The sequence below is a fragment of the Silurus meridionalis genome, chromosome 12 (genome assembly GCF_014805685.1).
Source record: "Silurus meridionalis isolate SWU-2019-XX chromosome 12, ASM1480568v1, whole genome shotgun sequence".
Taxonomy (NCBI): domain Eukaryota; kingdom Metazoa; phylum Chordata; class Actinopteri; order Siluriformes; family Siluridae; genus Silurus; species Silurus meridionalis.
Window position 1 is genome coordinate 14,696,500 of NC_060895.1, and position 26,981 is coordinate 14,723,480.

At 39.0% G+C, this 26,981-nt stretch overlaps 1 protein-coding gene across 11 annotated transcripts in view; it reads right to left on the reverse strand.

The window, feature by feature from the left end:
- The window catches only part of tenm4 (teneurin transmembrane protein 4), a 202,193-nt gene that overhangs the window by 51,998 nt on the left and 123,214 nt on the right, over positions 1-26,981 (reverse strand). For 6 of the 11 annotated variants that reach the window (XM_046862856.1, XM_046862854.1, XM_046862851.1 and 3 more), the window contains 5 exons: positions 25,844-26,029; positions 21,914-21,940; positions 14,831-14,977; positions 13,134-13,350; positions 7,719-7,838 (listed from right to left, as the gene is read on the reverse strand). In XM_046862856.1, the coding sequence (XP_046718812.1) occupies positions 7,719-7,838; positions 13,134-13,350; positions 14,831-14,977; positions 21,914-21,940; positions 25,844-26,029 (697 nt within the window). The remainder of the gene's footprint in view (positions 1-7,718; positions 7,839-13,133; positions 13,351-14,830; positions 14,978-21,913; positions 21,941-25,843; positions 26,030-26,981) is intronic. The other 5 variants (XM_046862857.1, XM_046862855.1, XM_046862853.1 and 2 more) reach the window with 1 other exon arrangement.

Sequence of the window (26,981 nt, forward strand, 5' to 3'; positions counted from 1 at the left end):
AATCTGAAATGGTATTTTGATTTTTTTTATCATGCCTCAGCTTGGCGAATTTAAAAACAGTGGTACCTCTGAATACGAATGCCCCTGAACACGTATAATTCAGATTACGAATCAAAATTCATATCGGTATCGGTTTACGCATAAAAATTCAGAATTTAGAAAAATTCCTCTGAACCTCGTGGGCTAAAATTCGAAGAGACGATGGTTCATCTGTACCGTCTCTCACGCTTCTCAACCCTCAATTTCTCAACTTCTCAATTCGTAGTGAGAGCACCGTCTTAGCTCTGCGTTTATCGGTGTGTCTTTGTTTCGTTAATATTCACTTCAGTCTCAGTCTCACTTCAGTGCTATTTTAAAAAGTCGCTAAAATCAAGTTTCAATAGATACGTTTTTTAAGAAAGTTGAAAAAGGCGAAAGTAGTGAAAGCAGTGAAACAAAGCAAAGTGAAAAAAAAATAGAAAAATAAGTGATAACAAGGATTCGGGTGACAGTCTGCCCGATATCATAGTGGAAGGAGATTCGTCTCCTTCCAAACAATAATTTCTTCCTGGAAACGTCATCTCCATCATGCCAGCATTCACTCTTCTCAAAGTTAAAGTACCCAGTTAAGATGATGTTTTACTTTTTTAGATGTTAGGGCACAATTATTAAATGCGGAATACTAAATGATATTAGAGCATTTGGCTGTATTCTTATTCTTCTATTAATATTTGGGGTCATTTGGAACGAATTATTCCAGAGTGCGAATTTTAATTCATATTCAGAGGTACCACTGTAATGCCACATTATGTTAACTTATAAGACCAAATAATAATAAAAAAATCTATGAAAGTTTGTTAAAACCTCCTTTTGTGAGCTAATATCTCTAAGCAGGTAACCTATGATTTAATGAGCTGCCTTCAGCAAAATAATTGATATAAAAGCAAGGAACTGGTTAAACTGAAATCCTGTAAAAAACTAAAGTCGCTGAACTATGCCACGTTTTCCCCCATGTTTTCTGGTATGGAGTTTGGATGTTTGATGAAATACTCTCCTGGTCTGTATCAGGACCTAGCTGCTGATTGACGTGACCTGGTCTACGGATTAGCGATGAAAGCAAAATAATCACAAAAGACTGCATGAAAGAATCCCCAATCAATATTTCTCTCTCTTTTAAAGGCGAGACCTTGAAGGTGAGGAAAAAGTAAAAAAAATTAATCATCTTTTGACAAATTACTCTTGGAGTTATCCAGTCAGAGTAAAAAGCAAGCACCTTTAATGTTTCTTATGATCATAATTATTGCTGGCCAGAGAAAAAAAACTCAGAACACTTTCAAATCAAGCAAACATTTTAAAATACTTTTTAGTAAAAAAAAAAATAATAAAAATAAAACATATTTGGGGGAGGAAAGTGGAAATATTATGAAATACATATAACAAAGTAATTAAACAAGTAAAAAAACAGAGCACAAACACAAACACAAACAAACACACACACACACACACACACACACACACACACACACACACACACACACAAACACACACCAAAGAAATGCACAGTATTCCTAAGTACCTACTGAACACCTGCGTTGTAAAACTGCTGCCCTTAATAAGCCATTAGCGGAAGGTGATGTGGAAACCCTAGGGAGTGTGCTGGGACAGTGTGGCCGTGAATCTCCACGACTCTAATTTAAAGAGTGAATGTGCAGGTAAACCCTCACACTGCCTGGGCATTAATTCACCTACACATCCCTACAGACTGCCTTCTGGTGCATAGTGCTCATTGGCTGAGTCTGTAAACAAAGGTCTGCTCTGCCCTTGCCATGGTACCCTTGCTAAAATAGAACTTGGACGCTGTGCGGGTGTGTATGAGTGTGTGTGTGTGTGTGTGTGTGTGTGTGTGCGTGACAGAATGGTCACATGCATGCTTTCATGCTGCCTCAAAGCCTTTGGCGAACTGCAGTCACAGCCGGTCACACACACAATGCCCAGCCAGACGCACGAGCATAAATCGCACACCTACGGGCCGCCGTGCCGATCAATGAGTCCTGTTATTAATCACGAGAAGCACCTCAGGCTGAAGAAGTGACACACACTATAATTCTCCACAGCATCACTCTCTCTGTTTAGGATTTCATCAGGGAAGTGGGTGAACCCAAAGGGGTTAACTGGATTAGACCACTAACATGAATAATTGGTACGGCTCGGTCCGGCTACACTGCCTGCAGTCTGCTCGTTGATGCAATGAATGACTGATTGCTTTCATGTCCCCTTCAGGGGAATACACATGACTCCATGTACTTCAAAAATCAAAGGATTTCTAACATCCTGCAGAACATCCCTAAAGCTACACAAGAGGCATTGATCACAATTAAACCCTTTTTTATGCGTCTACGTTCGACGCATGGATTCTATAGTGCAATATGAATAAGGATGTTGATCCAGCTCAGCTTTAACAGCATTAAACACTTCATAGTCGAGAGCTTCTCTCACAACAAAGTCTCACACAAACCGCTTTCATGAGCTATGTAGCCTTTTGGTTTGGGAGGAATTAGCATACAAATACAAAGATTGATGACAAATTATATACACAGACCAGGCAAAACATTATGACATTATAACATTATGCCCAGTTAGTAAATAACACTGATTATCTCTTCATTATGGCACCTGTTAGTGGGTGGGATATATTAGGCAGCAAGTAAACATTTGTTCTTAAAGTTGATGTGTTAGAAGCAGGAAAATAGACAAGCGTAAGGATTTAAATTTGAGTTTGACCAGGGCCGAATTGTGATCATTAGACGACTGGGTCAGAGCATCTCCAAAACTGCAGCTCTTGTGGGTGTTCCTGGTATGCAGTGGTCAGTATCTATCAAAAGTGGTCTAAGGAAGAAACAGTGATGCACGTGGAGAGCGAAGGCTGGCCGAACTTCTGTAGCTCAAACTGCTGAAGAAGTTAATGCTGTTAATACTTGAAAGTTCATTAATGTTTTGGCAGCAGGAGAACAAATTATTAGGCAGGTGGCCATAAAAGTATGTCAGTGTACATACGGTGTACCTTGGTGCAAGTTATAATGGTTTAAATGAATCCTGGTAACTTTGTTCCATGCTAATGAATGTCACGCATGATCAAATACACAGGCTGGAGCAAAAATGATCTTTGTAGGCGTATGAATAGTGAACTATAAAATATTGTAAATGATAAGTAGCTTGAATATTCAAAGCATGACTACGGCAGCGAAGGCATGGTTGAGTGCCAGCTGTGGATGGAGAGGAGGCGGCAAGCCAGCAGGGACAGCAAAACTCAGAAAGAGAGAGAGAAGCAAGCGGAGCGGTGTGCGTGCACAGTAAAATAAAATTGCTGAAAAGTGAAAGTAAGAAAGTGGAAAATAAAAAGAGCGCATGCATCTTGATCCACCCAAAATGTACACCCTGTTCAGTCTAAAGCATGAAATGAGTTTTGTTCTAAAGTATGACTTGAATTTGGACCTTTTGGGCATATTGTTTCTATTTTTATTCTATTTGTATTTTATTGCAAAGTAATTTTGTACTTTTTATTCTGTTCGGTTTTATTCCAGCATATGGTTGTGTGACTTGTATGCACAGTATGTACATATATTAAACTGTAGGCTAACTTTAACTTTTGCTAATGCAAGCTTTTATTTGAGCTGTGCTCAGCACATAAGTTCCTAATGTAAAAAAAAATGTGCTGTTGCTGTCAGGTTTTCTGACTACTACAATGTCTAAAGGTCCTAGCATTATCTACTTAGCTAGCAAACTAAGTGGATAATGTTTACCTCCTGTTTAGTTGGTCTGTCTAGCTATGAACAGCCAAGATAATACCCTATATTTAATATGTAGTTAACAATGTAGTTGTGTTTGGTGTAGCAGTTTCATTGAAAACTCCTATTTTATCTAGCTACATTTTAAACTCGCTTTCATATGCTACTTTAAACAGATTAGCTACTTAGCTAGTTTCTCTTTTAAATGTGAAAACTATCCTTTTTTCAGTGTTTTCACATAAGTCATATGGAGCATGTCAAAAGCTGATTTTTTGTTTTTTATCAAAGATGACTGTAAGCTTGTTTGATTTTTTTGTCTCTCACTTCAGCAGTGACAGATGATGGATTAATCATATAAAAAAATGAATGAATGAATTGCTGTGGTCAGTGTGAGTCTTGGTTGAGTCAGAGGAACTCATTCACTCAAGGTTTAAAGGAGAAAGCATGTGCTTAGAGGATGAAGAACACATCATAAAAATGAGTGAAGGCAGTCTTCCTCCATTTCTAAGTGGTTGAACAGGTGCATTTGTGATTTCACGCCATGCTGAGCGTGTTTCGCAAGGCTTGACTACAGAGCAGTGGGAGAGAGGCAGTATTTACATGAGAGAGTGAGAGAAAAGAGAGAGAGAGAGAGAGAGAGAGAGAGAGAGAGAGAGAGAGAGAGTAAGAGAGAGAGAGAGGGGAGAGAAAATGAGAGATGGAAAAGAACAAGGTGATGGAGAGGTAAGAGAGAGAGAGAGTTTACACCCGCAAAGTGATGAGGAGAGGAGGTGCAGGGTAAAGATAGAGTGTGAAAGGGAGCGAGAAAGAGTAAGACAGAATAGAGGAGGAGAAGAGAGTAAATGTGTGGGATGTAGGGAAAGCAATAACAGCAGCAGGGAGAAAATTATCAGCAAAGGCGGTAAGGAGAGGATGTAGAGATTTAGAGAGCTAGCAGAAGGACGACATCTCAACTGAGAGTAAAGAATAGCATGAAAGAGGATAAAGAAACAGATCACAGCAGAGTGGTGCTGGATGAAACAGGAAAGATAGAAAGAGGGAGGGATGCTGGGATTAAAAGGTGTGTTTCAGTGTGGGGTGTTGGAAAGGGTTCAAAATGGAGCTGTGAGCGAATTTGTGTGTGTGTGTGTGTGTGTGTGTGTGTGTGTGTGTGTGTGTGTGTGTGTATGTGCACATGCACATGACTTTAGGTTCAATTTTATTTTGGCTTCTGTACAATGAAAAATCGATTCAATCATTTGTATTCATTTATTTTTATTATAAGTTATTTCTGACCATTTCTTGCTATAAATATTTGGTGATATATTCTTATTAGTCCAGCTGTCAATCAAATATCCACTCTGAGGTAAAATGTTTCAAAAAACAGGATGTGTAATGATGTTGGCCACCACAATCCAACCAATCAGCACAAGGAGGTGTCTATACTTTCATATTTATAATACCATAACAAAAAAATGTCTCCACTTTTGCACAGTGTAATGAAGAAAGTCTAGCCTAGACAGTACACATCAGTCTGTCCTGGGTGTAGCTTTAGCGCGATGTATTTAAAGTTCCAAACAAGTAGCTTTAATCAAAATCACTGATTACACTTTTAAAAGCTAATTAGGTGTTAGAGCAGCTATACCAACTGTACAGTTTTTTTCTCCACACAAAGTACTCCAATCTCCAGGAGATGCTTCACTGTGCCTCCTAAAGGATTTCCCAGGAGGTTTGTACAGATGTCTGGACATGGGCTCTTTCTAACCTTTTGATCCAGCACCTTCCAGAGGAACTGATGTTGGGTGCAGGTTAGTGACTCGACATAGCGTTTCATTACAAACAGCACTTCCTCACTGCTCCTACAAAGCTTTGAGGGGTGTTTGTTGGCATAGAACATCAAACATTACTCTGAGATCTTCAAAAAAAAAAAAAACAAGGTGGCCTTTTGACAGGCTGTGTACACACCACAATAAATAAAACATCTACTGCCTAGACAGACAGAATACAAACTGAGCTAACGTGATTTTGATGGAAGTTACCTGAATGCAGCTGGTTTGAAAGATTCAGTCTAGTTCTTGGTGTTCCCTCAAAAATCACAACCCATAGAATACATTTAAATGTGCCATAGCTAGAACAGCTGAGTGTGAGAGAGGATCAGCAGGCACGTACATATACCTGCTTGCTCTGATCGGTTTGTATAATGGTGGTACACATCATAATTTCTTTGCTTCTGCTTACAGAACTAGAAACTTCTGCGATCAAAGTTACACCTGAAAGCATAAAGCTTGCTGAAGCTACCACAACGTCAGGAGAATTTATCAAATACTTAGAATTTCTGTTCTAATATCACACTTAAATAAAAGCGTTCTTATTTACAAGCCACTTCCAGGGTACACGAAGACGCATCAAAGAACATAAAACCACTGTTATCTTATAAAGGAAAAAAATCAACTGAAATTTGAAAACAAACAGTAATAAAAACTTGAAAAAGAGTGGGAAAATGCATGTTTATATAAGTATGAGATAGCAAAGTAAACTAGAAAGCCGAAGAAGACAGAATGCAAATGAGTTACTGGGTGGGTGGAAAAGCAAGCGGAAAAGATGTTTTTTTTATTTGTGTTTTAAAATTAGAGGACAGAGAAATACAGAGAAATCCAAGTTATTAAGCAACCCCAAGTTTAACCCTGTGTGGCAGATGTGTGCCAGATGTGCTTTTTGAGTGTCCCATTTATTTAGTCCCCATTTTCTGTCATAATAACATCCACTCTTCTGGAATGTCTTAACACTAGATTTGTTGTGGAGATTCGATTTAGATTTTTCAATATTCCTATTCAACCCAAAGTTGTTTGGGGTTTAGGCTAGAGCTTTATAGCAGGCCACTCAAGATCTTCCACTCAAACCCATGTAAACCATATCTTCATGGAGGCCACAGGGGCATTGTCATGCTGGAACAGATTTGGGTCTGATAGTTTAAGTGCAGGAAAATTGTATTCCATTGCATCCAAAACATTCTATACAATGATGCATAGTTTAGGAAAGAAAGGTAAAGAGGCTTTTTACTTAATCACATAAACATTTTGATGTTAGGAAACTGGTCAGAGAGCAGGGTTATCCATGATACAGTGCCCCTGGAGCACAGATAGTTAAAGAGCAGCTTGGCAATACTGAGGCTAGAACCCCTGACCTTCCCAGAGCTTTAACCATTTTGCTACCACTTTTGCAGAAAGCAATAGTTCAGTCATTACTACATTTACCCAAAGCATATACAGTGTCCATACAGTCCATACAGTGTATGCCAAATTTGTAAATAAATGAAGTGTATTATAATATAAACGTGATAGTTCATGGGTTTTCGGATGAGGGGTGAAGGCTAAAAACATAGTCCTTTGACCTATAAATTTATACGTTAAAACTACCCTTAAAATATACGTTATACGGAAGCTATTGGGGGGGGGGGGAACTATTCCAGACATTTGACCTTGCTGTGAACTTGACCCTGTTTGGATCGATTCAAATTTGCATCTAAATTTAATCATCTGCTCAGCAATTAAGGATTTACCATATAAATGCGGCAAGTCTTAAACCACTATTGCATTAGTGCAAAATCCTAGTCACAAGCATGGATGAGCAGATGGAGGGTCGGACAAATAACCCTAAAACATAATGCCTCCTTCACACGGAGATGATGAAAGAATAAAACAAATAAAAAGGTGATTTTTGGCTCCTTCCCATGATCTTTCACTTGCACTCACACTTGTGCACACGGCTTTGCTATCAGGAGGATTGCCAAGCACATAAACTGGTTTTATGTCTTTTTCCTATATAACCAGCTATAATCATGTGATATATTGGGGATTTTACAAGATACAACTGTATTGCTTTAAAATAAAAAAAGAGCTGATTTAGGCCACCTCCAATATGCTATTAACAGCACACCGGGGATACATTTATTATATTTTGCAAAGAGCATCCTACCTGCCATCCTGCCTGGTGATTGTGTAGCCGTAGGCAGGGTTGTTGATAAAGCTGATGTTCACCCCCACCAGTGGAGTTCCATCAGACGTCACAACTTGTCCTCGGATGACGCAGGCATGACTGCAGAGAGACGTGAGCACAAAGCCAGAAAGTCAGTCCAACGTTCTGCCATAGCGATATCACTCAAACATGCAGACACATAGTGGCACTGTGCACCTCGCGTTACCCCGCTTCTAATTGCGTAAATAATGAATTCAACCCAGTCGACAGCTCAGAGGAGAGCGCGGTGGGGATCCCTGCCTAGAAGGAAAAAGAGATAATGACAAGAAGAATAAGGTGTTCGTAGAGAATGCTTTACACTTTCATCCTCATTAAAACAGGTTCTGCTTAGAGGAGAGAGGACAGCAGTGCGGTGCCAGAATTGGTGTTTTCAGCCACTCTACTCAGGTTGGAAATGATCTTGCAGTCGAAAGATGTTATCTGTCACCTTGGCCGAGACGAGGCTCACGGAATCAATATTAAAAAATCAATCAAACACTTCTAATAGTTCTGAACTCACAGCAAAGGGCTTAAGTGCAGGATACAAGTGTTATGAAGTTCAATGTCACATGAAGTAGGACTTAGGGGAGACTTCATAAGATGTTTGGGAAGTAAACACACTGTACATCAAAAAGGCTTTTTATGCCAGTATTATATCCTGCGGTTCTCACTGGTGTGCCGTTTAAGATGCTCCACGAAGCGCAAGTGAAAAAAAAAAATCGATAGCGAAAAATATATTACTGAAGAGTTGGATCGTAAATATTTGCTACTTAGCGGAAAACAATTAACACCGGTGTGTAAGTGGCCGCCCTCGCCGTGTCCTTACTGCAGGCGAAATTCTTCACCTAACAATATCCTGGTCCCATGGAGCACGGCTTTATGCTAATTCAGGCCGCTTTTCTCCTTCAGCAGTCCTTGATTTAGCTTTGCTTCCTTATAAACAATATTAGCACATGCAGGCCAATCCAAAGCCCAGAAAAGATTTGTGGAGTGATAATGAGAAAAAAAAAATAAAAGAAAGAAGGTGAAACTCAGTCACAGCCAATTATTTATGTGTTAGTGGCCTTTTACTATGGCTGTCACATGAAAGAAACTATCTTAAAGCCTGGCAGTGCATGGCTGAGCAGGACGCATGTAGAACTGATAATGGAAATAGTGAATGATTTTAATATTGATATTAAACAGCGATACAGAGCAGTTGGAGATGCAGACAATGAGAGAGAGAGAGAGAGAGAGAGAGAGTGAGAGAGAAAGCAAGAGAGTGAAACGGAATAAGAGATGTGTGTGATCACAGCAGAATTCAAAACTACAAAAACCCTCAGCAAACTTCCCAAACCGCAGGAAACTGGAGGGTTTATTTATGGGGAGGTTTACTGGTTCAAAAGGACACGTCACAACAACAGATCTAGTGTGGCTCCATCTCTGCTGTGCTCTGCAGGAATACTGAAAGCAGTTGGACTTTTCACTGGCACTAATGGGCAAAATAATAACACATTTCAACTGGAGTTGAAGTGCAGTAAAACAACACATGGGGAGATGTGCTGACGGTTTCATTATTTCAAAAGGAAATAAACTGTGTGCTGGATCTGCCTTGATCTTAGATGTAGAATTGCTGAAAGAGGCATCATCAAGTCTTCTTTTGTTACAGCCATTTAAAAAACTACGGTGTGTTAACAGGTGCCATTTGGTCAGGAGAATATACAGTCATAAACTAATACACAATCCCTGGGCATTTTAGACCAAGCCTATTGGATTAACACTTATACATTTGCTTATATAAATACCTTCTTTGCAATGTCCTATATGAGCAACTAACATGACTGCTAGGCTTTTGAAGTGTTAAACATTAGTGATTCATTCACGTCTATATTTAAGACAAACAGAATTCTTTTTTAATCCTGCAGTAGCATCTAACGTTGGTAACGTTAGATGCTACTGCAGGATTAAAAAAGAATTCTGTTTGTAACAGCATTGTTCATTTGACTTCTCTTTTCATTAAGTTATGTTGTCAGGTAAATTAGATTCTGTGGAAATTCTTCTCTTTCTATCTTGATGTCTCTAGCCCTGTACCTAGTCTGTGATCTGATGAGTTGCCTTGAGCAAAATACTTTACATAAATACATGTGATTAAATAAACCACAACAAAGATTCTGCTTTTGAAGCACCAATGAGTTGCTGAACAACGGTCAGTTTTTTTAGTACATTTATCATGGATGGTAAGATTCGGCATCGGCATAAAAAATAAGCATCGATCTAAAAATTGTGCATCGGATACAAGTTGCCATTTGTATCACGATGCATCGTTTTTTTTTTTTACATATTTGCATCAGTTAAAAAGGATTTATATATATATTATTAGTAGTAGATGCGCAATACTCTTATTATTAAGAATGTGAACAATAATTTACCAAAAATTTGTGACAATATTTTATATGTATATATTTTATATGTATACATGTATTTTATATATATATTTGATATGTATACATGTATTTTATTTATATTATATATGATTGATCTTCTCTTTGCTAAACAGTTTCTCTATGTTTCTGAATGAAGTATCAGGACACTACTGAAAGTGACAGAATATAGACCAACATGGCAAAGGGAGAGCTGCATCTTGCTAGTGACAGAACAGGAAAAGAAGGTCTGGTTTTGGTTCAAATTTCTTTAGAAGGCAGAAGGCACTGAAGTAAATTTATGATTTTCTGAACCAAAGAAATAAAAGCAAACTATCTGTACCTCAGTGAATTGCATAGTATATATTTTTTTCCGTTGCATCGTATTTTTATATAATTGCATTGTGGTGAATCGCACTGGATCGTGGTGAGGGTGAATAATATGGCATCGGTAGCTTGTATCGTTGGCTATGCATCGAGATTCGAATCGCATAGACCTCAGTTATAGAGATGCACATCCCTATCATGTATATATACTATAAAACACTACCCAATGTTTCTGCAGGTATTCCTTTTACAGTTTTCCGGGTTTACATCAGGACATTGCTTTCCCTGTTGATGAACCTGACTGTAAAATGGTTTCTATTGCTTCTGTATGGGCCAGATAGATATTACAAGTGAAGCATCTTTCCAAAAGAAGCTGCCTCGTCATTACATCAGCCAATTACTTTTAAAGCGCAAGAAAATGAACACATAAAGCATGCTCCAGTCCTCGTTAGAAGTGCATTAACATGCATAAGAGTTTCTCCTTTGCAGGGCTTTGTGCCAGCTTTTGAAATCAAGCTAAATGGAGAGAAACGAAATAACGAGTTTTCTTTGTCTCCCTCGTCTCCAATATGAAAAAGAACACCTACTGTATGTTTCCGTAACTGGAGTGAAAAAATCATGGTTTCAGTTGATGCAACGTTGCTGTAGATCCCATGTCGTGTTTGTCGACATATGCATTCATATGAAACAACATAAAATACTGAAAATAACAGCAGAAATAGAAATAAAACAATGTCGTGCTGTTTCCTGTTCAGCCGCATGCTCTCAAATGATGTAGTCTGGCGTATTAAGTGTCCCATTAAAAGCCAGGTGGCTTTTGCGTGCGGCGCCTCGGAAGCTTTCTAATAGCACGACGCATAAAGGAAGAGGACTCTGACATGAAAAAAAGGGAGAGAGGATCAATAAAGAGGGGCTGATCAGGTGACGGCCAGGGGAATGTTTCCTGCTGGCACATCCCGTGTCGAAGTGTCCCACACGAGCCCGAGAGCCTCTGCCAAGCCTCCTCAGATCTGTCAGCAGAATGAACAGTGTTAAATAATATATAACAGCTGATATTTTTAGGTGAGAAGAGACAAAGCTTAGGCCTTGTGCCTTATCGCCGCTTCACTTATTTGTTCTGTGTGTTTTTCTTTTAACTTTCGATCAAATGGAGTGCTTCCTTCTCAGAATAATAAGGTGAACCACTCAAAATCCTTCTGGAAAATGTCAGCTTGTGTTCAGAAAGCAGTCCACGAGGATGCACTGACAGGTCCACAAAAGGCGCTATCAGACACTGCCTTCTTGCCATGTTTTGTTATGAGCTGAAGTTCGAGGAAGCTTACAAGCACCAGGCGTCTCAATATTGGCGGACTGAGGGTGCGATGACTTGGAAAAGTTTTGTGGGGGCTTAGCTAAGAAAAGCCAGAGGAATTCGGAGTGGGGGGGAATTAGACGATTGGCCTTGACTTTGAAGTGATCAAAGCAAATGGATCAAAAAACGAAAGAGATTGAACAAACTGGAGACACTGATGCACAAAGCAGAAAGCCATTTGGCTTTAAGACTCACTACAAAGTTGAGATGATCTGTATGGCAAATTACGGCATTAAGGGCAAACAAGTGAAAGCTTCTCAAAACATCACATCACACTTTAGGAGGCTAAAAATATCAATCCGAGGCCTTTTCTGCATATTAAGTCAAAGCCTCAAAAAGACAGAATCAAAACATTAGAGTGCTGCTAGGCTTGACCCTTAGAGCAATCTTTCAAAATGCCTTTAGATGTTTTTTTTTATACTTTGCTTTTTGCGCCCCCACATTTTATGCATTGATGTTTCTAGTGCAGTTTGATGAATGATAAGTGAGAGGGCGGTCTGTAAGTTTTCGGAGTTTGCTTCGTTTCTTTTCTTCCGTGTGTCTCTGCCTATTGTGCATGTCTTAAATGAGCTTAGGAAGAAGCACGAGGAAAAGAAGGGAGGGTGCTGAAAGATCCGCAAGCACGACAGATGCAAACGCATCGCCAAAGAATCCCGCTAGGGTTTCAGAATGTAAAGGCAACAAGACAAAGACAGTGAGAATCTAAGAAGCCACATGGGATATAGTGACAGCATTTTTATTTGTATTTTTTTGTCGTTTTTTCTAATCTGTAGAAGTGTGGATGGGATCGTGTGCCCTGGTTGCTTATGGGAGAGCCACTCAAAAGAATTTCCACATGCCACAACTTTCGAAACATGCCAGTGTGTGCGACTTGTGTAGTTGCTGTACTCCTGTGATCTGATCTGCAATTCCTCAGCCAAATAGTCTAAAAATAATGCACAATGTGTTCGCACCGGCGTCTTTGGGGGGAAAAATACAACAAGCCATTGGAGACATGAAACAGTCTCTCTAATGAATCTCCCCAAGATAGAAGCAGTCAACGCTGTGGGCGTTTCAGTGATCACTTTCGTCAAGTAAATTGTGTTCTGCCTGCATAGTTTTTTTTTAACAAAGTGCTTGACTTTGTTAGTCACAACTCATTAATCAATTTATTTAGTGCTTCTTATTTGTTCATGTTACATCTGTCTTTGATAGGGCTTGAAGTATCTATATCAATAAGAAAACATTATTGTTATTGTTGATATTGCTGATAAATAACCTAATGATCTAAATGACCTCCTATTTAATTACTTTACTCACCTAGCTTCAAATGGGTTAGGCCCAGGAACCACATGCGTGCTGTCTCGGCCCACCAGGAAGCGCACACGCTGAAAGAAGGAGTGCAGGTTGCTCGGGCCAATAGACATCTGCGTCTCCTGGATGATGTCCAGAGGATCTGGAGATCCAACACACAGGGAGGTGATGTGACACGACGTTTGCACGCAGCAGTCCGGGTCCATGCAGTCCAGCAGGCCATCTGAAGAGAAAAGGCAAATCTGTCAGTGTTTAACTAACAGGATTTCTGTTAGCAACATGTACAGCATTTAGATTATTAATATCAGATAAAGTTGTCTAGACAAAAAAAAAATTTGTTGAATCCTGAACAAAAAAATATATGTAGAATTTGTTAATAAATAAATATCTCTGATGCTCTATTTTATTCTTTGTATATGTTAGTACAAAGATAAAAGTCAGTACAATAAAATGGTTAGATTTATGCCTTTAAATGAAGGATAATTTAATCAAATTAAAATATACAAAACACAGAGCATTGTGAGTTTGAAAGTGAACTATCTTAAATAACTATGTGTAATAACCTGTTTTGTACTCTACATAAAACTGCACATAGTCAGTCAAAGACACCTTTTAATAAATATGGGTCTCTCCTTTTTTTTTCTTTTTTATGCTATTAACATATCTTTTTTTTCACCTCCACTGGCTGCGTTCCTCCTTCCTGTAATTCAGCTCGAATAATTCAAGACTCCTGACCAGGAGAGGGACACTTTAGAGCTTTGAAATGGGTCATGGCTCTTTTTTTCCTCCCTCATTCTTAGCTCTCAGGAAGCACTCTGGCCAGATGGACAGAGAGACAAAAATAACACGTCTCCTGGCAGACATCACACCGTTGCCTCTTTAACGCCTGCCTTTGCTGTCACAGAGTAACCAATTCATAACTTCTTACTGCGCACATTCGATAGTGTGTTTTGCTGCTGAGTGGACACTTATGTAAATCCAAATGCCTTAATGTGCCAAGTGCTTTGGCCTTATATTGAACAGTATGGTAAATGAGGGAGAGTGTAATTTGCACATTAGATTGGATTGTGTGTTGCTCCGGCACTGATCATCCTCCGACAGCATATGTTCAGCCTGGAGTCTGAATACAGAGGAATTGTCAAAAACAAAAAATGATGACTGATATGGTTGTTTGAAGCGCAGTAGTCAGTGGTGGGGCAGTGTGTTTGCAGATCACGGACAGGAGCGTTCCCAGGCGGAGGCGTATATCCCTGGAGTCTGTGTGTTCTCAGGTCTTGGAGGATTTTGTCAGAGGCGCAGGCTGAGGCTTATTTCTTGGCTTTGTGGGAAGCCTACCCTGAAGCTAGTGCATGCTGGGATTGGAAGGCATGGGCTCTGTGGGGTTTTGTATACCCACGATCTCAGCTTAAGGAGCTCTGAACATCTAATTCTCACCCGACGTAGCTTCTACTCTCCTATACCGAAAGAATCCAAAGGCATGTTCGGACACATCTGTGTTTATTTAAAGAGCTACCTGATTAGTCGATAGTGCAGGTGCTCAGGATTAAGGAGAAGACAAAACCAGGATGTCAGGTTTAAAAACAGTTCCATTTCAGGAGATTTAGATAGCAGACATCAATGAGTTAAGATAAATAACAGTAAAAAAAAAGAAAAAAAAAAGCTCAGACATACTGACAGACTACTTCAGTCTGGTATTTGTTTACCTCCATCATTGTCTTTGGCATCACTGCAGGATGTCTCCATGGAGGTGTCACAGCCTGTTCCTCTCCAGCCCAGCTGGCACACGCAATACCAGCCGTTATTACCCAGGGTGCACCTGCCGTTGCCGTTACACAGACCGGGGCAACCCTCTGTGCACACACAAGCGCAATGACCATGTTAATGTTGGAGAATTCAGGCTGAAAACAAACTTGTTACTCATACGTGATTCCAAAACATATGGTAAAGAGAGACAGTTTTGATAGTTATGTTGCAAACAGAGCTGATTAGTCTTCATAATCTAAGTCATGTTTAAACTGTTTTGGTTAGAAACATGTTGAACAGTGAGTCAGAAAATAATTGATTTTGATTTTGGGTGATTCATTTTCATATGCCGTTTGTTTAGCCCCTCGTATCCCTTTGAAGCAGACATTCATTGCTTAGTTTCTTTAAATCAGTACATTCTCATTAGCGCTGCAATATGAATCCAGCATTCTACCGTTAGAAAAAGAGATAAATAGAGAACCTGGGAGAGAGAACAGGAAATAGAGAACATTTTAGTATGCAGCAGTCGATCTCAAATCCATAATTAAATAAAAAGCCTGATATATGAATTTTGTTTTTCTAATCCCTGATGATGTACTGAAAACTTAGCAAACCTAAATAATTACTGAAATCAGGGGATAAACATTTTCAACAATGCATTATAAAATGAATGGTTTCAAATTTGATTGAACACTATGTTTTTGTTATTCAATGAACATACTGTGGAAGGACATCCTCTGGAGGCTTCTTGCTTTATTTTCTATGTCATGTAACGTTCTAACAGATAATGTTGGTAAAACATACAGCATGTTCCCAAACAGTTCTATTAGGGTAAGGCTGTAACATTCTAAACACCGGGTCTAATGGCTGTCTTTGAATTGTTATAATGTACAGATAATATTACTTCTTCACCATAAACAACGCTTAAGGAAATACTAAGGCTCCTAGATATGTTGTAGCAACATTGTGAGGACATGAAGTTTTCCACATTTTTTTAAAGCCTGTTATCTGAAACTGTTATAAGTTCTTAGAACCAACATTTAATGATTAGACAACGGTTAAATTCTGTCCTCGGATCCATGTCCTGTTCATAGAACGCTAAAATTAGTATGGATGGCTGCAACATACGGACATGTGGAATGTTGCGTGGGCTTGTGAAGGTGAAGATGTGCTGTGAAGAGCAGCATCTGATTCGGCCTGAAGCTGAAAAAGCCTTTCCTGTTGCTTCCCTTCCACACTTCCCTGCTGCTGAGCTCTTTCACATTCTGATGTAAATGCTGATCAAATGCCGGATACTTTGAAAAGCCGTGTCCAGACTTGCGCTACGGAAGCACGACACAGCTACACAAACAATTCCGTATATTTTGGCCTGCTTTGCTGGTGACAGCCACCGGTGCGACATTCTCACAACGCAGGCAATGAGTGAAAAAAAAAAGAGAGAGCGTGATTGTGGGTTTAGAGGAGAAGAAGGAAGGTGAGTGCTGTCTGATAAGGAGAAAAATGAGATGCTTTAGTGCTTTTAAAAAGGAAAACGGCTGCATGTTGAGAAGCATGGAATGCGATCATCTGAGCTTTGTGCAGTCGCTCTTGTGATAAGGCTGCGCCGCGTATAAAGGCCCTTCTGAATTATATATTATGATGCGCAGCATGAAGTGCACGAAGGAATCAGGAAAATCCTGCGTGTGAAAAAACATGATTAGAAGCTCTGCTTTCCACAGCGTCCAAAATAATAATAACGGTCACATCTAAAAGCAACAAAATATGATATACTCTGTAACAGGAAACGTATCAGATGCAATAGTATTTTGTTGTATTACAGTTTGGCCAAAACTAAACCGGTTTTGCCCTGTTTTGTGTTTGTTTATTTTTTGTTTGTTTGCCTGCAAATCCAAATGGAAAGGACATTTTTTACTTTTTAGCTCCTAAGATGTTTTGTGAGCCCGATTCTCTTGCAAGCGTTTCTGGCCACCATCTCCAGAACCGTAGCAGCTCAATATTAATGTTAACTTTGGGATGTAGCAGAAATTAGTTTCCAAATGTCCTTCATCTCCTGTTCAAGCTTTACTTTTATTAGAGGAAAGAAAACAGGAATGAAACATTTAATGAAAATTGAATGCCATCACATATTTAAAAAACATTAGAACTTTTTTTGGTAACAGATGTGAAGAAACACGGTTGTTGATTTCTAATGCCAATCAAATGCTCCATTTCTGAGAAATTAGGTGGTTTAAGGACACTTTATTGACAAAAAGTACCAGACTATCTAGTCTGCTCAAGTCTGACTCATGTGTCCCCGCTAACAATCCTTCAGCTGATGGAACGCTAAGCTCTGAGGCATTTTTTTTTTGCTTTATGTCTTTTTGCCCAAATAGACCCCTGCTGCCTGTTAGTTCATGTGTAAAATTAAAATAGTACACTTCAGAGCTGACAGACCAGATCTGGAGTCGAAGAAAAATGTGTAACCTAAAAAAAAAAGTTTTTTGTCTGAGGGGGGGTGACATAGCAGTGTTTTAAACATTCAATTTTGCATAACAATATTCCACCTGATATCAGGGTACAACTACAAAGGCATTTCATAGAGGATCTTTTTTTAAATAACTATAATGTAAATGTCATTCTTTAAAAAAACCCTTTTTACGCATCTTTCTCTGAAAGCAGCCATTTGTGCCATCCATAAGACAAACAGCTCTACGTAGACACAGAGAAGGTGGCAGATTAGTCACTTCTGAGAGCTTATTATGGGGATAAATAAATAAAGATTGGCTCTTTGCTGGCACTGGTTCAGTTTAATTGGCAGGCCGTTCTGAGACAAGCCCCTGCGGAGTGTTAGCTAGTCAGAATGAAGTGGCATTGGAGCTGAGCGAGCCTGAAAAATGGCATGGCCAACTCCTGCTAGCTATGCAGGTGGTCTGGAGAAAGAGGAAAAATGGCAGAGGACAGAAATAAAAGGATTGGTAAAAAAACACAAAAAAATAGAGAGAGGGGGAGCCTAGTTTAAGACAGAGAGTAAGAGTGAGTGAGTATAGAAAATTAACTATACCTCAACCTTCTTTTCAATCTCAGGCCCTTTTTAATTAGTGAGACTGTAATGTAGCTTCATCAATTTCAACCTCCGTTCCACCACCCATGATGCAGAGTGCTCTTTAATTAGCGACGCTGCAATGTAGCTTCATCAGCACCTCACCTCTTCACATTCGCACAGGATGTTACAGTTTTAGGCAAATTTTGTACACCCTGAAGTTGTGCATTAGGAGTGTTTGTTCAATAAAGACAGACACAGCAGTGTAGAAATATGCTGTTAGTTATATAAGACTCAATGTTTATTTAGCATAGCATAATCAGTGGTTTTTAACTGGTGGATCTTGTGTGTTTTTGTCCATCAAAGATATTAACTGTATAAATGTAGAGTAAATCAGTCTAATATCTGGTGTGGATTAAATATATAATACATATATATATATATATATATATATATATATATATATATATATATATATATATATATATATATATATATATATACACAATGAGGAAAATAAGTATTTGAACACCCTGCTATTTTGCAAGTTCTCCCACTTAGAAATCATGGAGGGGTCTGAAATTGTCATCGTAGGTGCATGTCCACTGTGAGCGACATAATCTAAAAAAAAAATCCAGAAATCACAATGTATGATTTTTTAACTATTTATTTGTATGATACAGCTGCAAATAAGTATTTGAACACCTGTCTATCAGCTAGAATTCTGACCCTCAAAGACCTGTTAGTCTGCCTTTAAAATGTCCACCTCCACTACGTTTATTATCCTAAATTACATGCACCTGTTTGAGGTCGTTAGCTGCATAAAGACACCTGTCCACCCCATACAATCAGTAAGAATCCAACTACTAACATGGCCAAGACCAAAGAGCTGTCCAAAGACACTAGAGACAAAATTGTACACCTCCACAAGGCTGGAAAGGGCTACGGGAAATTGCCAAGCAGCTTGGTGAAAAAGGTCCACTGTTGGAGCAATCATTAGAAAATGGAAGAAGCTAAACATGACTGTCAATCTCCCTCGGACTGGGGCTCCATGCAAGATCTCACCTCGTGGGGTCTCAATGATCCTAAGGAAGGTGAGAAATCAGCCCAGAACTACAGGAGGAGCTGGTCAATGACCTGAAAAAGCTGGGACCACCGTTTCCAAGGTTACTGTTGGTAATACACTAAGGCGTCATGGTTTGAAATCATGCATGGCACGGAAGGTTCCCTGCTTAAACCAGCACATGTCCAGGCACGTCTTAAGTTTGCCAATGACCATTTGGATGATCCAGAGGAGTCATGGGAGAAAGTCATGTGGTCAGATGAGACCAAAATAGAACTTTTGGGTCATAATTCCACTAAGCGTGTTTGGAGGAAGAAGAATGATGAGTACCATCCAAGAACACCATCCCTACTGTGAAGCATGGGGTGGTAGCATCATGCTTTGGGGTGTTTTTCTGCACATGGGACAGGGCGACTGCACTGTATTAAGGAGAGGATGACTGGGGCCATGTATTGTGAGATTTTGGGAACAACCTCCTTCCCTCAGTTAGAGCATTGAAGATGGGTCGAGGCTGGGTCTTCCAACATGACAATGACCAAGCACACAGCCAGGATAACCAAGGAATGGCTCTGTAAGAAGCATATCAAGGTTCTGGCGTGGCCTAGCCAGTCTCAGACCTAAACCCAATAGAGAATCTTTGGAGGGAGCTCAAACTCCGTGTTTCTCAGCGACAGGCCAAAAACCTGACTGATCTAGAGAAGATCTGTGTGGAGGAGTGGGCCAAAATCCCTCCCTCAGTGTGTGCAAACCTGGTGAAAAACTACAGGAAACGTTTGACTACTGTAATTGCAAACAAAGGCTACTGTACCAAATATTAACATTGACTTTCTCAGGTGTTCAAATACTTATTTGCAGCTGTATCATACAAATAAATAGTTTAAAAATCATATATTGTGATTTCTGGATTTTTTTTTTTTAGATTATGTCTCTCACAGTGGACATGCACCTACGATGACAATTTCAGACCCCTCCATGATTTCTAAGTGGGAGAACTTGCAAAATAGCAGGGTGTTCAAATACTTATTTTCCTCACTGTATATTACATATGTTATTACATATGTTATATATATATATATATATATATATAACATATTTGGTAGAGGCGATAAGCGGAGGCGGAGGGAAAACTCGTTTTTTTACTATCACTCCTGTACACTACGTATCCCTAAACTTTAAAATTTGTACTTTTTCTTCTTTGCTTATCTTAATTTTCGTCACAATCTTCGCTTTCTGGCTTCGATTCGCCATCTAGCAGCGGCGTCTCGAGCTCGTACCTCAAGTTTTTGCTCGCGTATCAAAGCAAAAAAATCGACAGAGTGACCGCTCGTATCTCAAAAAACTCGTATGTTAGGACACTCGTATGTCGGTACCGCTGTATGTATGTATGTATATATATATATATATATATATATATATATATATATATATATATATATATATATATATATATAAAGAAAATGTGCTTTGCAAGACCATTTCCTTTGTGCAAATAATAAATTTAAACATTTTTAGAAATATATGAGGTAACCATAAAAAAATAAAGCATGGAAAGGCTTTCCATTAGTTCAAAGAAGATCATTGTGACCTGATACTTCCATGAACTCCAGAATAATTAAGCTTAACAGGCACACAGTTCTGAGCCCCTGTCATTTTTTTGTAGTCGTTTTTTTCTCCTCCTGAATGTAATTCTCCCTAAAATTGTGAGCACAGACTCACCAAATTTAACGAAAATTATTTTCCATAACAGTAGCGCACCCTTACTCTTACCTCTAGCATCTAAGTATAATTTAAGTTAGAGAATAATTGGTATGAATCTCTTCTGGAATGGTCAACATTTTTCATTTTACTCTAGACCATACTGAAATTTTTACTATTTCCTTCAGTTTCATCTCATCACATAGCCAAATCCATATCATAGGCTGTGAAGTTTTTCCAACCAGAATTAGTGGTTAGATTTTTTTTAGTGGAGAGCAAATTTTCAAATACTGGGTTATTCGTGATTTTTCCAAAAAAATTATCTATATCTATAACTGTAATACATTCTGAATGATATGGTACTTGGATCCCTATAATCGCAGCTTGCAGCTATATTTCTTTCTTGAATTCATATTCGGTAAACACTTAATCCTGGTCAGAGTCACTGAGCTTCTGATCCCTCTCAGGAAATCTGGGTGTGAGGCAGGAGGGATAACAGTCCATTGCAGGACACCATGCACACACATTTACACACTTATTCACATCTAGTGGTGATTTAGATTAGACAAATGGACCAATTGGATTTTTTTTTTGTACTGTAGGTGTAAGGAAACGGAAATAAATCGGAAGGCTACACAAACAAACATGTGTAGAACATCTCCATACACAATACAATACCCTGAGCTCAGGATTGAACTGGGACCATGGTTTGTTTTCTAATCTTGGAACTTATCCTTTGATAAAGTTTCAATTGTTTTATTCATTCATGACCCATTCCTGCATGATTTATTTTGTGGAATAAATCTGAAATGTTAGAACGTTACACAGCATCAGGGCCATGACTTAATAATAAAGAATAAATGTTCCTGCTGTAAAACGAGCTGAGAACCACTGACTATAAAGATAAAGATGATATTACAATTCATGTTCCATGCTGTTGGAAATTTATCCACCATCAATGAGAGTACTTTTTTAAAATTACAACTGTATATCATGGTTAGCAAGCTGTCTGAAATGCTATCTGAGATGGCGTCTGTAAGGTGCACAGAAAGACTGACGACGTGGAGTGACATTCAAAGAGGCGAAAAGACAGGAGTGAGCATGCGGAGGGAGCAGAAGGGGGTGAGAAGAGGGGAAAGGAGGCTTTTCTGAATGCTGAAATGAACCGTTAGCTGTGCATCTGCCGGATGAAAAAAAGGAGGATATTGGGATGTGATGGAAGAAAAGATGGTGGGAAATAAAGGAAGGAAAGTAGGAATGCCATACCTTTCACTACCTTATCCAGATAGTGAGCTTGGGAGATAAAAGACAAGGACATGTAAGGGGAGGATCTGAACAGTGCTGCTTCCAGAATGAGACACGGGCAGCAAGAGCTAGAGCAGGTGTGCGTGCCTTTAGTGACAGGAACCGACAGCATGCATTAAGAGCTGCACATATACAAACACACACACGGACACGCACACACACACACGGACACGCACACACACACACACACACACACACACACACACACACACACATACAGCACAGGCTGAGACAAAAGATCGGCAGCACAGCGAGGGAGAGAAAGAGATGGAGATTAAGCTCTTAAGAAGCAGTTCCTGCCACCCAGCACTGGCATGGATAAGCATTATTATGGCAAGAAAGCAAACCCTTTAAAAAAATACCAAACTTAAAAATGCTATCTTGACTGTTTCCATAGAATTGTTCATGTACATAATACATTTTCATCTAATAAAAGAAAAGGACTGGATATTAAACTAATGTGTATTAACCTAGGGCGAAGATAAGCCTACTTTTTATGACATTAAATACAGATATAATGAAACACACTTGATTCATCCAATAAGGTACAGCAGGCTGATTCTGACTCAAAACATTATATACATATACCCTGAATGCCACCCCACGAGCATTTCTATTATATTTAAGCTCCTTGTGCAATACTTGTGATTCTCTGTGTTTCGTGAATGATGCAGCTCACCATGGCATGTATAAAAGGCATATTAATATTTCATTTCCATAATATTAAACATTGAATACGCTCTCAATGCATGGAGAAAACCTTGTAGCTCTCCTCGCATGCTCAGCCATTTTGCATTGTAGAACCTCAGAATGGCTGAAACTAAATATAGTCAAAACATGGCTCTGCTTATTTTGATTTCCTCTCCCCTCCCCTGCTGTGTGAATTGTCGAGTTCTGTTTATGGCCCATTTCTTTTCTGGGGCCACTGACTGACAAACAGACAAAAATCAGGGTCTGGAAAGCACAATGACAGCAGCAAAGAACGGTGTCACCCATTTCTAGTGAGCAGAGGTGGCAGGGACACTTCTCAGAATAAGAAAAGAGATATAGAGAGAGAGAGAGAGAGAGAGAGAGAGAGTAAACAGATGAGACAGCGGACGAGGAACAATGCTGTTTAGACAGACACACTGGGAAAGGCATTCTCCCAGAACGGCTCAGTCCACTGGCCCATTCAGGATCTTTAAGGTCAAATGCGACAATGAGAATCCGCTCAGCAAACACAAAGTGAGCGCACCCCAGAAAGGGCCATTAGAGAAAAACACTAACATTTACTATTATTACTGATAAAGTCAAACAAATATTGTACATTATTTACCTAAAGGCCACTGCTCTTAATTCTGCTTGGAGGAAACTGCCATCTGTTGCTTTTATAGTCAGTGCATTGGGTTTATCAGTAATGCATTATCTAATATGAGTTAAAAAGATTAAAAATGCATTAAATTCAAAAACTGGAACTTTTCCAAAATGTATCATATGCCAATTTTTCATTTTGTGTATTTATCAGTAGAGCTGAACTCCCTCATAGGATGTTATAAATAAATAAATGAATAAATGAATAAATAAATAAATAAATATATATATATATATATATATATATATATATATATATATATATATATATATATATATATATATATATATATATATACACACATACATACATATATACACACACACAGTGGAACCTCGATTCTTGCGACCTTGTCACTCGAAAGTTCGTGATTTTTCATTTTGAGTAAAGAGTAACTCGCAAAAAATCTGATAGTTTGCGAGAAGCCGCGAGTGGCTCAAAAGTTCAGAGTAACATTTCAAAACAGAGTTTGTATTAATAAATTACATAAAACTGTTTTAAAAACTATATTATTATACTATTATTCATTTAAGGTAGTACATAAAAACATTTATGACAAGTAATTCATAATTTTTTGTTGAGTTTATAGTACAGTACGTGTACAATTCCACTACAAATCCCCATTTTTTTTTTTTTTTTTGTTGCTCCCGAGGGGTCATAAAATGTAACGAGTATCGATGTTGTACTGTGTGTGTATGTATATACAGTACAGACCAAAAGTTTGGACACACCTTCTTATTCAAAGAGTTTTCTTTATTTTCATGACTATGAAAATTGTAGAGTCACACTGAAGGCATCAAGGGCTATTTGACCAAGAAGGAGAGTGATGGGGTGCTGCGCCAGATGACCTGGCCTCCACAGTCACCGGACCTGAACCCAATCGAGATGGTTTAGGGGTGAGCCAGACCGCAGAGTGAAGGCAAAAGGGCCAACAAGTGCTAAGCATCTCTCGGGGAACTCCTTCAAGACTGTTGGAAGACCATTTCAGGTGACTACCTCTTGAAGCTCATCAAGAGAATGCCAAGAGTGTGCAAAGCAGTAATCAAAGCAAAAGGTGGCTACTTTGAAGAACCTAGAATATGACATTTTTCAGTTGTTTCACACTTTTTTGTTATGTATATAATTCCATATATAATTCCACATGTGTTAATTCATAGTTTTGATGCCTTCAGTGTGAATCTACAATTTTCATAGTCATGAAAATAAAGAAAACTCTTTGAATATATATATATATATATATATATATATATATATATATATATATATATATATATATATATATATATATATAAATAATTGTTTTTAATTAACATTAGTTCATTTTAAAACCTCATAGCAGAATTAAAAGACAGACCAACAGCACTGTTTTAGCTGGATTTTAGTCTATACATAGAGTTCGAATTGTCTGAATTGAATTTATGAGAGCATTTTTCTTGGACCAGTTCAAGTGGGTTGCTTAGGAACAGTGAAAAATTCATTTAAAAACAGGTACTCAGTAAAAGTATTAGGAATTGAAGGTTTTTTTACACTGAAAATAAGATATGGTAGTATTACTGTAATAAGTGCTTGAAGACCAATGTTGTAATGTGAACCTGCACACAAAACAGATTGACCTTATCCTGTATTCTCTTCCCGTCATGAACTTTGGAAGCTTTGCTAATCCCTGTGGGATTTTGCTAAAAATAAATAAATAAATGAACAGGTCCAACAAAGAACACTGATGTCTAACACGAAGTCTGTGATGACAATGAGAATGGCGTCATGCAAACTGACTGCCAGTATTAGCTTTAACAATTAGCAGTGTTAGCAGGGTTTGGTAGAAACCAGCCCTAGATTCAAGAAAGACAGTATGCTTCTCTTAAACCTGGCATGTCTTTAATTATTTATTTTTTCTTGAAATAATTGCTGGCATTATAGGTTAAGGGAAGCCAGATTTTTAATCTGATTTTTTTTTCCTGATGTCAAGTTTTTCTTAGAAGTCAGCTCTGAGATAATGAAAAACGAGAAGTGTAAAGAGTCAAAGAAAGAGTTGTGTCCGTAGTTGATTAATTCTCTGGCAGTTTCAATCAAAATTTAAATAGAGTTTATATAGGGTTTGAAGTAAAATTGCCATTATAAATACCAGAGCGTTCTGAGTAAATAAAGAGCTTTCCATTTATTTTTATTTTTTCTCGATCAAGCGCCCCACTAAATAGAGTGTCTTTCCAGTGACTGTGCTGCTGGAGACGATGCAAATGTTTGTATTTCACATCACCAAATCAAAAGGCGACGGCAATGTAGGAGGATAAAAAAAAAAGAGGGATGAGGCAAAGGATGAGCGGAAATGAAAAGACACCTTAGCATATTTTCACATTAAAATGCATGAAGTCAAGCTTCAGATCCTTGAGCAAACCTCTTCATGCTATGCCGAGTTACACAAATTCAATTACGCATGCTTTTCCCCTTCTAGAGACCCCCCGATACATAAACCCCCCCCGCCGCCCCACTCTCTCTCTCTCTCTGTCTCTCATACACACACAACCCCGCCCTGTTCACCTTACCAATAGTGCAGTGCTCTCCATTCCAGCCTGGGCTGCATTCACACTTGCCATCCTTGCAGGTGCCATGTTCGCTGCAGCGAGGGTGGCATGCCCTCTGATCGCACACGGCACCCATCCAACCGTCCTCACAGCGGCAGGCGCCCGCTACGCAGATGCCGTGGCCGCCACAGTCAGACGCACAAAGCTCTGTAGGAGTGAATAGAGGAGGGAGTGAGAAAGGGAAGGGGACAGAAAAGACACAGACCAGAAGGGGGTAATAGAAGACAAATCCAGGAGTTATTGTCAGAGATCAGATGGCCATGCTCCACTAGCTTGTTTGATGGCTCTTCGAAAGGAATTCCTGTGCCTCATAAGAGAGCAGAAGATCCCCTTTCGGACAATACAAATCTAATAAGTCTGTCTCAAAAGGAAGAAGGGAGGCGGATTTTGTCAGATTTTCCCACTGGCCCTGTTTTTTATTTTTTATTTTTTGTTCAGTTTTTTGTAAATGAGCCCTTAATAGCAAAAGAAAAAGTTTCAATTTTAAAATTCTATGGAAAGTGAAATGCGTCAGCCTTCATTAAATCCCGCTTTGCCATGATATAGAGGTTAGGAGGCTGACTCTTGCTTCTAAGGTGACACTAGAGAGTGCATCGCAATAGTGGATATAAAAAAAATGAAACAAAAAGCCTGCACTGCAGGCGAGTCAGTGGAGGAGAGCAGAGCCAGATGGGGAATGTTCAACACGCTCTAACAGAACCTGCATTTTAAAAAATCTGCCATCTGAGTGTTTACAAATCAAATGCCCTCTTCTACCTTCTGGAGCTCAGGGGACACAGAGGCAGCCAGGTGGGTTAAAGCGACAGAACATTTCTTCCAAACTCTGAGAGCCAAGTTTGTTTATCACAGTCAGCTGAGAAAAGGTAAAAAAATGGTAAAGCAATTGAAAATGAAAATGGGGTCATACTGTGAATTGGATTGTGAGACATTCTTGCGATGTGGAAGTGTTGATGCCCACAGGGAATAGTAATAACCGTACATTTCTCTCTGATTAGCCAACATCCTTCACCATTTGCCACAGGGTACCGGATATAAGATAAAAGCCATTGATTAATGAGGCAGTTATATCCTGTGCAGTGTCACGGTTTAAACATTGTTT